This window comes from Protobothrops mucrosquamatus, unplaced genomic scaffold (assembly GCF_001527695.2).
Source record: "Protobothrops mucrosquamatus isolate PMUCROS unplaced genomic scaffold, P.Mucros_1.0 scaffold3175, whole genome shotgun sequence".
In the NCBI taxonomy this organism is placed as follows: Eukaryota; Metazoa; Chordata; class Lepidosauria; order Squamata; family Viperidae; genus Protobothrops; species Protobothrops mucrosquamatus.
In genome coordinates this window covers 62129-73277 of record NW_015389174.1, presented here as the reverse complement: position 1 = coordinate 73277, position 11149 = coordinate 62129, and the positions used below count along the sequence as shown (strand labels likewise).

Sequence of the window (11149 nt, the reverse complement as noted above, 5' to 3'; positions counted from 1 at the left end):
GCTTTTTCAACAAGCGGGCCTGACCTAGGGTGAATTTTAAATAGGGATAATTTTTAATGATTTTAAATAGTCACAGCCACTAATATTTGGATTTTAATTGGTTTTTAGAAGGGGTAATTTTGTATATTGTTTTAACATGCTGTGAGCCGCCCTGAGTCCCATGGGGAGAAGGGCGGCATATAAATTTTGTAAAATAAATTTTGTAAAATGTGTTCAATTTCAAAGGGCAAATATTGGGGACCATTAAAGCTAAGAATTAGAGTTATCAGAGATGTCTGTTAATGTTATTTTAACTCCAATTTCTTTTTTTTTATTCACACATTATTAAAACTCACTTTACTGCCTTTTGAATAATGTTGAAGCCTAGTATAGAAACCCAATGGTTTCATCTCTTTAGCAGTATGCATACAATTTCTTTGAAAGTTTATGCCTACATACAGGGGAGCTATTCTGATTGAAATGACTCTGCTCTTCTGCCTCTTTGGAACCAACAGATTATATACTTACTAGTCTATGCTTAGCCCATAATTTCATATCTTTTTAGCACAGACTTTTCTGTAACCTGATATAAAAACTGGACAAATTGAAGAAACAATAAAAGCTGAATGGAAGGGAAGAATTCTATAGAAGCCAGAATAACTGCACCTATCAAAGTCCTACTTATAATGGACATTCTATCTTCCTTACAAGGAAACATATCGTCTGCTTTTATTTTCCAACTCTCTTTGCCTGAATGTTGGAAAGCAAAAACAGACAAGAAATTATTAATCAATATTATATGTGCAACATGGCTCTTATTAAATAACAGCAGATTAAGGTTCTTGGATTTAAATCTGCAATGCATGCAAATTTGATTATAAAATAAAAATAACAGTACTAAAAAACTGTATTACCTTCATCTGTTACTAGGCAGCAATATTTGAGGAATAAAAAGAAACACATTAAACAGTGTAATGGACTATTTAAAAAACAGTAAACATTTCCTTTGAATTTTAATAGCTTTTATTATTTCTTGTACCTTGTTTAAAAGTTTGCCTAAGTAGCAAAGGTTCCAAGGAAGGATCTATCTCTTCTCCAACATTTTCAAGCAAAAGAGGAGTTCCAAACTGAATGCAGTTTTCTAGAGTTCTCATGTAGTCTGAGTCAGTAAATTTTATGACACTCAGTCTGTTCTCTTTCTCGGAATGTTTTATCCATTTATTTGCTTGACCTTGGGGATCAATCATTAATGGCCTACAAAATAGCACCAAATATTAATAATTCTAATAATTTCAGTTTAAATACTCAAATTGGTTTTAGTACTATTTTTTAAAAATGTTTAATAATAAACATTTGTCCTAGGAAATGACTTTGAAAATCGATAGAAAGGTGCCAACAACAATCAATGAATTTTACAAAATAATAGATTCTGATATCACTGAATCAATAATCAAGGATTATACTTTATTATATATACTTAAATAATATTAAATAGTATAGTACGGTTTCATTACAGTTAAAAAATTTACTTAGTACTGCAGATTTATTACCTCAGGCAGCTATTGTTTTGAATATGTAAATATGCCCTCAAGTTAGTCTTGACTCCTGGCAACTGCTTAAATGTCTCTCTGTAGTTCAGAGAGAATGACTGGTCCAAAGTTACCAAATGGCTTCATGCCTAAGAGAAGACTAGAACTAGTCTCCTGATTTCCAGCTAGTGATTTAACCTCGACACCAAACTAGCTCTCATTTATCTTTTTACATCCAAGAAAAAAAATCAGACTGCTCCCTATCCTGAAGGAATAGTTAAAATTTTATATAGATAAGTATATATTTGAATGTAACTATATATATTCAACAATACACATAGAAAACAGAAAGAAAACATAACCAGAGGTTTAAAACTATCAATAGTTTTGCTTCAATAGCCTAATTTTAAATAATGCTAGTTACCTACCAACGTCTAGAATTGTCAACAATCACACCGTTATCTATGGAAAACTGATCTGTTGGAAGACCTGCAATATTCCAGGCTCTAATTTTTATTGGATCACCAAGGGTCTTGCTTAGAGAGAAGCTTTCAGAACAAGGAATATTTTTTACCTGTAGGCACAGATAAAGCTTGCATTGATATTCATGATTATTAAACATGTGTACATATAGTATTAAAATAGGTCATATTGAATTACTCTCATTTTAAGAGTCAAGAGAAATTACATAGGAAAGGTTAATAGGCAGTACCAGGAAAAGTTCCTATACTTAAAGCAAGATTTAGAAAAGCATTTCACTTTTAGACTCTTCTATACTATTTTAAATACAGATTTAACCAGTGGTGGGATTCAGCCGGTTCACACCTCTTCGGCAGAACCGGTAACTAATTTTTTGTTGCCCAGGCCCAGAATGGACTTCCGGAAGCGGCATTCATACAGAGTACCGGTTGTTCACATATTTGAATCCCACCACTGGATTTAACTATTGTTTCCATTATGATGTATAGTATTAAAAATCATAATGCATGTTAAAATTATTGCCATCATGCTAATAACAAGATATATATGATCTATTTTGACAGAGTCATTGTTAGAAGACAACTATGTATATTCTAGAAATAGAGCAGTAAACTAATACTACCTGACAGAGTTTGCTCCACTCTTTAGTACATTCTTGTCGAAATCCAGCAGTAAAAGCACCAAGGTAAGCTATCACCCCTGCTGATACCAGAACATCTCCTGTCAAATTATCGTAAATATTCTGAAGATCATCTGCAGCATGAGACCATCTAAGGCAGAAAAGATAAGCAGATTAACCAAAGTGACATATTGAATAGTTTACTAAGGTTTATTTTTATTTCCTGTTATATCAGAGTTGTTAAAATTAATTATGTGTCTGAAAAAGAGCTATCAGGAAAAGGATATTTTGGAGACTTCTGGTTTTGCACAGTAGCGACAGGTTGCGGGCTTGCAAATTCTCCGCACCCCCATGGCTAATTTCGTCCTGCCAGGGGACCCTAAATGGGTCTAAGTCACCCCAGAGAGGCGACGAAGAAAGAAGGGTGCTCCAGCGATTCTGGAACAGTGGTGGCCATTCTGTTCAACTTGGGGAAAGTCTTCTAACCCAACAGGAGAAAGGCTGGCCGTATTGCATCGACCAGCCCAAGCTACTAGCAACTGAAGTCCAAAAGCACTAACCAGCACAACCGTGAACAGCGTGCTTGAAACTGGGTGAGGAATTCGATCTTCTCTTTTCTAGATTACATTTAATTTCCTGGAAAAGATCCCAAGAAGCAAAATACCTCCGAAAGGGAAGGAGGGGGATTTCCGTCCCACCCTTATACTAACGGAAGCGGCGAATTAATCTTTTTATGAAGGATCAAAATATATGGAAGTGAAATAAATATAAAACCTGAAACTAAAACTTAAATCTGAATAAATCTAAAATTGTTTGAATGGTTAAGACTCTTATTTTAAAGATAATTGTTCATTTTGGAAATGGAAAAACAAATAGTTGCTGACACCTAGTAGCAGATGAAGACTATGACAGCTATGACTTTAATATAAGACTTGGCAAAACCTGGGAAAAGCTAATCTGTGTCTGTGACCTTCAAAGCTTTAAAAACAAAGAACAGCTGTGCCAAAAAAATACAATAATCTGGACTGTAGACAAAGAGAGAATTATAAATTTCAGGAAAAAAATCTTTTTTGAACTATTTGGATTACAAATATCTGTCTAATTGGGACTCTAAAGCTATTTGCAGGAAAAAAAGGAAGAGGAAAACTCAAATTATTGGCTATCATGGATCAGAGACATGTAGAAAGAACATATCAAGAAAACATAAATACTTCACAGGAGGAGATATATAATATACTGCAACTAATTCAAACAACAATGACTTTAAACCACAAAGAAATCCAAAACAACTTTGAAAATATAAATCAATCTATTTCCAAGTTAACTCTACAACAAAAAAATCCCAGAAAACAACGACAGAGAAGGAGCAGATAAAACAGATAAATGGATATAGAATTGAGAATATAGACTTAAAGATGGAAATTAACAAAACAAGGAAACATGATTTAATCCTAGTGGAAAAAAATTCACAAGAATTGGAAAAAGCAACTTATCCCTTAAGACTACAAAATAAATCTGATGACAAGAAAAGAGATTGGATAAAATGGACTGTAGAGATGTCAGGAACATAGGAGAGAAAGGAAATGATGAGAAGCGGAGAGAAAGAAAAAGATTTTCAACAAACATGGAAAGGCAGAAGTCCTATACAAAGACACTTCTCCTGATTTACTTTTTATATCTACAGCAACATTTATGAACACACGGGAAAACTTTTTGATTCAGCAAAATACATTGATTAAGAAAGACACTGGGCAAAAGAAAAAGACTAAAGTGGAAACTAAGAAAATAGATGATGGGACTTACCAGAGAGAATACTTAAAAAAGAAACATTTGTTTGAATATGGTTAAAGAAATAGAAAAGTTTTGGAATATATATGTCACTCTAAGAGGGATGAATTCTCTAAATATAATACAATATGCTTTTTTCCCCTTTTTTGTTCTCTTTCTTGATATGAGTAATATAAAAAAGTTGAAATGATTTAGATAAAGGAAATGTTTTAGATATTTAAATGTGATTGAATTTAAGAAAATTATAATGGATAAAAAACTGTTTTGAATAAGAGTTAAAGGACTAGATGACTAGATGTATTAAATGGAATGTTTGAAGATTAAACATATTTTTAATTATGGTTAAAAAGAATAAGAAATTTGGGAAATAAATACATATTAGCTCAGGAAGGATATATATTTTAAGAAGTATATTATTTTTATGCTTCTTTACTCTTGCTTTTCTTCCTTTTTTTCTACTGTTTTATCTATTTCTTAAGAATGTAAAAGTATGAGATGGTTTGTATGGAAAAATAAAGTTAAATTCTTAAATGTAATTAATTTTTGAGAAAATCTTAAGCAGTAAGGATATCTAGAATTTGGTGGGAGAAACAAATTAAAATAAGGACTGTAACAGGATCTATGATAAGGCAACCAGAATGATTGGATAGAAAAGAAATATTATATTGATGTGATTATTATTTTTAGGACTATTGGGAAAAAATATATATTTAATTGTTATCTATCAAAACAATAAGAATTGTATTAACTCAATGTTTGCAAAAGAGGATATTTTGGGAAAAGAGGAAATCAACTAAAACTATTATGTGGATTATGGATTATAGAAATCAATTGTTAGTGATTGTTTTACAAATGTAACCCAGACAACACACTGTTCACCAATTATTAAGTGATTTATGTTTTTAAAAAATCAATAAAATATATTACAAAAAAAGGAAAAGGACATGTTATATTTCCTTTGCAGAAGGAATGTTATTATTTTATAGATTTTATATGTTAAACAATGAGAGTCTGTCTGGAATATACAAAAAAGAAATAAAACAACTAGAGCTCAAAATAAACCTTTTATTATGTAGATATCATAAGACATGAAAATAGCCCCATATAGCAGCACAAAATCAATTTAAAACAAACGATTTATCAATAACTTGTAATTTTATCATTTTTTCAGGTTGTAAAAAAGTTTTTAAAAAGTAGTAAATAGTATGGAAACTCTTTAATGTTGTTTACACTTAAGTATCGCTGAAAAGTGTGTATTCTCTTCCTTATAATGGTTTTGCTAAAATGAGTACAAAGTATTTTCTCTGACCTTGATTTTTCTCCGCCAAGTCCTCCAATCAGCTTTTCTGCTCTTTCTAGCTTTTTAGCGCACAGATCCACTTGGAATTCTAAGCGGGCTTTTTCTTCAGTTTTCTCAATGAAGGTTTCTTGCAATGCTTCCAAACGATCTTCAACAGCTTTAAGCTCAGCTCTCTTCTTATTTAATAATGCCATAGTCTGTGCTAATGACTGCTGGGCTTCTGCTAAGCGGGCTTTCTTTGGAGCAACCACCTATTTAATAAATTTAGATTGTTATATTCTATAATAATTATGATTTCAAAAACAAAAACGAAAGAACTTTTAAAATAATTAAATATGACAAGATTGCCTATTCTTCAGTACACTTAGGTCAAATTGTTCCATTCTTCAGCAACCTCCCATTTGGATCTTGAGTTGATCTTGAAAATGACTGAGAACTTTCAATTAAAGCAAAATGTCATTGCCACAGTTCTAGCAATAGCTAAATGGAATCAGAATACAAATGACTTAACACAATAGACACTTGGAATCAAATGTGTTTGGCAACTTGGCTGTTGGTTCACATACTGTATATATGTTGATTCACATACATATATCTACATGGAGGGAAGTAAGCAGTGGGCTACTACAAGATTCCATCATAGGCTCAGTACTTTTCAATACCTTCATAAATGACTTAGATGAGGGAATAGAAGGGGAACTCATCAAATTTGCAGATGACACTAAGCTGGCGGGAATAGCCAACACCCCAGAAGACAAGCTCAGGATCCAAAAATGGGTCCTATCCAACAACATGAAATTTAATGTGGAGAAAAGCAAGGTTTTACACCTAGGCAGAAATTAACCAAAGGTACAAGTCCAAATTAGGTGAAACATGGCTCAAAAACCTTAACTGTGAGAGGGACCTTGGAGTCCTAGTAGATGATCACTTAAACATGAGCCAATAGTGTGCGGCAGCAGCCAAAAAAGATAATACAATTCTTGGTTCTATAAATAGAGGCATAGAATCAAAATCATGTGAAGTATTAGTACTGCTTTATAAATCCTTAGCAAGACTACACCTGGAATACTGCATCCAGTTTTGGTCACCAAGTTACAAAAAATATGTTGAGATTTTGGAAAAAGTACAAAGAAGAACAACTAAGATGATTAAGGGCCTGGAGAGTAAAATATATATGAAGAATGGATGCAGGAGTTGGGTATGGCTAATCTAGAGAAAAGAAGGTCTAGGGGTGACATGATAGCAGTATTCCCGTATTTGACAGGCTGCCAGAGGGGATCAACTTATTTTCCAAAGCACCAGAAGGCAAGACAAGAAACAATGGATGGAAACTAATCAAATAGAGAATTTGAATTAAGGAGAAACTTCCTAATAATGAGAACAATTAATCAGTGGAACAGCTTGCCTTTAAAAGTTGTAGATGCTTCATCACTGGAAATTTTTAAGAAAAGACTGGACAGCCACCTGTCTGAAATGGTATAGGGTCTCTTGCTTGAGTAGGGGGTTGGACTAGAAGACCTCCAAGGTCCCTTCCAGTTCTATTCTTATTAATATTAAGTACTTCCTTCTAGATCTTTTCTTATTTGCAATGTAGAATTATTTTCTAACACTGTACTGTTCGGATAGATTGCTGCAGAAGGCTATTCTCCTGTTAAGACATTACCATGAGATTTCTTACTGCTGATTCGTACACACATATTTTTTTCAGGGATCTTCACTCTATTACAGTGTTACTAGTCTATGATTAAAATGATTGGCAGAATTATGGACTAGAGGTTTATACTACATATCTTATGCTAAACTAATGTAATAATTATAGTAATTATAGTATGATATACTGGACTTCCATATTCAAAAGCAGTGTACATCCAAAAATTGTATATGTGATGCAAGGGAATCTGACTGGGAGCAATCATATTTTCAACATAAAAAGAAAAAAAACCTTAATAATACCTTTGCTACTCGGTCATAAACCTCCATTGCCATAATCCATTTACATAACCCTTCTGCTGCAGAAGATGCTTTAGCCACTTTGGGAGGATCAAATTCAGGATTAGTTAGATATTCCGAACGAATCTTCTGCATCACTGATACCTATATGAAACACACATTACTTACATCTGAAATACAGGATTCAGCAGTTAACAATTCTCTAAATCATTTGACTATTATTAATCATGTATTACTGGGTAGCTTTTATAATCAAGCTACAATTTGCTCTCTCTGCCTGTAATCCCTATCTTGCCTGAGCATATTTACTGTATGACAGAGATTGATGGATTCCCCTGGTTTGTTTCTCTCCTCTCCTGTCATCAGCTGATAGGAAAACAAGTTCTGACAGATGACAGATGGCTCTGGTTTGGCATAAGATAATTTGCACAGATGTGTTCAATAGGAGACTATCAACAAGGAGAGAAGCAACCTAGAACTAAGGAGAAACTTCCTGACAGTTAGAACAATTAACCAGTGGAACAACCTGCCTCCAGAAGCAGTGAATGCTCCAACACTGGAAGTTTTCAAGAACGAACTGCCCCCCGAGATCCGGATGATTCCGGATCTCCTTACTTTCCGCCGCGCCCTCAAGACATGGCTTTTCCAGCAAGCGGGCCTGACCTAGGGAGGATTTTAGGTAGGGATGGTTTTAACAGCAATTTTAATTGGAAACACAGCCGTCAATATTTGGTTTTTAATTCGGTTTTTATTGGGGTTTATATTTTTGNGAAGAGACTGGACAGCCATTTGTCTGAAATGGTATAGGGTTTCCTGCCTAAGCAGGGGGTTGGACTAGATGACCTCCAAGGTCCCTTCCAACTTTATTATTATTATTATTATTATTATTATTATTATTATTATTATTATTATTATTATTATTATTATTATTATTATTATTATTATTATTATTATTATTATTATTATTATCTTCTGGGCAGTGTTTTTGCCCTATTCTGAAATTGTCCTAAACCATGCTCAAAAGAAGTCTAACAATCTGCTAATATCAACAGATCAGTTCAGAAAGAACTAGCCTCATTTGCTCCCCAAACCATAATGTTGGAAACAATGCCCAAGAACTGAATGGAAGGACAGAGGCCAACATCAGTTTAAAGTGCCAATAGATGCTGGGCTAATCCATCCCTAGGAGTCATCTGTCTGCACCAGAGACTAAATGGTCAGTGAAGAATCACTGCAGCCACAAAAATTATTATAGCTTGCTGCCTGCTTAAATGAGAACACATTACTTAAAGGGTAGAACATGTAGCAATGACTTTAAGCTACGCCCAGATATGAACCAGGCGTGAAAACAAGGCAAGATCATGAGCATGTGGTTAAAAAAAAAGTGGCTGGGGCTTGTTTGTGCCCTAGCTAGATGGAAATAAGAAAGGGCTTACAATTATTATTCTCACATGACTGACATGTGAATGTCATTCTTCCATTTTAAAAAAATGCTGGCTTTTAAAGACGAGACAAGAGACAGAGTCTATTGTGTTCACTCTAATTGAATCACAATTTATTATTTTTGAAATATACAAAGACTTACTGGAATGTTATCTTTGTCATATTCTCTCAAATCTCTAAGGAAATTCATTTCACCTAATAGTTTTTTGCTAGGTCCCCAGTAGTCTAAAATCTAAAAGAAAGTTAAAGAATTATATTAAATAGTTTTAAAGGCAATGAGAAAGTGGGAAAATGCAGAGGGTTTTCTAATGAATGTATAATTTGAAGGATATTTAATAAGAGGACGCAGAAAATAATTTGTATAGAATAAAACAACTATCACTGGCTATATATAGCAAAGACTGAATTTACACTTCAGACTCAAAGAGAAAAAGGTTCTTTAGCGTACACATGGGCACACAGCTAACACCTGTGGGCAAGTTCTTGAGCAAACATCACTTTCTCATGTTTGTGGCAGCAGTGGTTTCTAGGAAACAACAGCGCTGCTTTAAGGATTGCTGAGAGATGCTACATAAGAGGCATCTTATGGATTTGAAGATATATGTCTTTAACTCCAAAGCTCTACACAACCCAACTCTCTGCACACTATATGTATGAAAATGGATCGGTCTTACATGTTTGAAAAATGTTGAGCTTCGTCGTTATAATCCTCCCATGTAAACTATTAACATATGAAATAAAGCAGTAGTTTGTTTCTAATAGCGGTGTAAAAATAGATGATAAAGGAAAAATCCACATTTTAGTGAAAAACAGGGAACCAAAATATTGAATTAAAAAACTGAAAAATCCATTAGTCTGTTATATAAATTTCAACTGTCAAGCAAATGATAATCTTATTTTCTGAGTCTTCTTATAAACTCCACTTCCACATTCCTAGCCATTCTTCCTATCAAGATAGAAATGCTTTGCTAACAGTGTATTTATGGAACCAATAATCCAATTTACTGTTCTCTGCACTTTCTCATTTCACGATGAAAACTAAGACAATTTTCATGAAGATGAAGTATTGATAAATCAACTTTACCATGCCCGCAGTTTTATTTTATTTAGCTCTAGGTATATGTTTCCTGTTTATTAAAATGAGTTTTGCCACTAAAAGCATTTTGCTTTGCTTCAATTACTTTACCTTGCCTCCAATTCCAGAAGGATCAGCAATTTTTTCTGGTTTGATATCCTTCATGACACAAATGGCAGCCATAACCAGTTTAACTCCAGAAGGTGGATTCTTCATTGATTTTACAATTGTAATATCTGCAGGCTAAAATATGATATATTATCGAGTTGTAGTTTCCAAAATGTTACATATTTAAACAGATATGCTACCTGTTCTTATTTGAAAAAGATCAAGGACTAAACTTTGATCTTCTGGATGGAGTAAGGGATGGAATACTCCTTCAATCAAACAATGATCAAAAGAATGCTATTCCAACCAAGTCTCTCTATTTAGGGTTCTTTCATAAACTCTTACTGTCATTAACTTGCCTTCAGGGTGTCAAGTGCAGCCAATGCTGCCTCTAGTGCTGGAATTGCTTCGGCAAGGTCACTCTCACATTCATTTTTCAGTGCCTGGGCTTCGGCTGCCTTTTCTGTAGCAAGCTCCTCGTCTACTTTTACAGTTTTGCTTTTTGCTTCAACCTCAGCAGATTCTTTCTCAATGATCTAGAGAGGGAAGGTAAAGTAATAAATAAACAATTATAATGAAACAGCTGCACAATCCATTAGAGTCATGCATTCAGTTAGTAAGACCAACTGTTCTGAACTTCTAAGTTTATAAAAAGTATAAAAAAGTATAAAAAAATTAAGTATAAAAAGTATAAAAAAATTAAGCTCTGCATAAAATTAATGATTGCCACTAGAATTATTGTCTGTGACTTCTTGTATTGATGTTTTTGAAAGCATGTTTCTATCAAATATATGAGCATCTATGTCAACTGTCCCACTCAGTCATCTAGCAAAGAAAGACTCTTGGCTATTTGTTTTTGCCAAGAGTATATTGAAGTT

General features: G+C 33.6%; 1 protein-coding gene across 1 annotated transcript in view; it reads right to left on the bottom strand.

Annotated features, from left to right (window-relative positions):
• Positions 1-11149, bottom strand: part of DNAH12 (dynein axonemal heavy chain 12) — a 95759-nt gene that overhangs the window by 22572 nt on the left and 62038 nt on the right. The window contains exons 43-50 of the mRNA XM_029286246.1: positions 10631-10807; positions 10275-10406; positions 9231-9320; positions 7649-7789; positions 5705-5946; positions 2611-2758; positions 1937-2082; positions 1019-1233 (exon numbers count right to left, since the gene is read on the bottom strand). Coding sequence (XP_029142079.1) covers positions 1019-1233; positions 1937-2082; positions 2611-2758; positions 5705-5946; positions 7649-7789; positions 9231-9320; positions 10275-10406; positions 10631-10807 — 1291 coding nt within the window. The remainder of the gene's footprint in view (positions 1-1018; positions 1234-1936; positions 2083-2610; positions 2759-5704; positions 5947-7648; positions 7790-9230; positions 9321-10274; positions 10407-10630; positions 10808-11149) is intronic.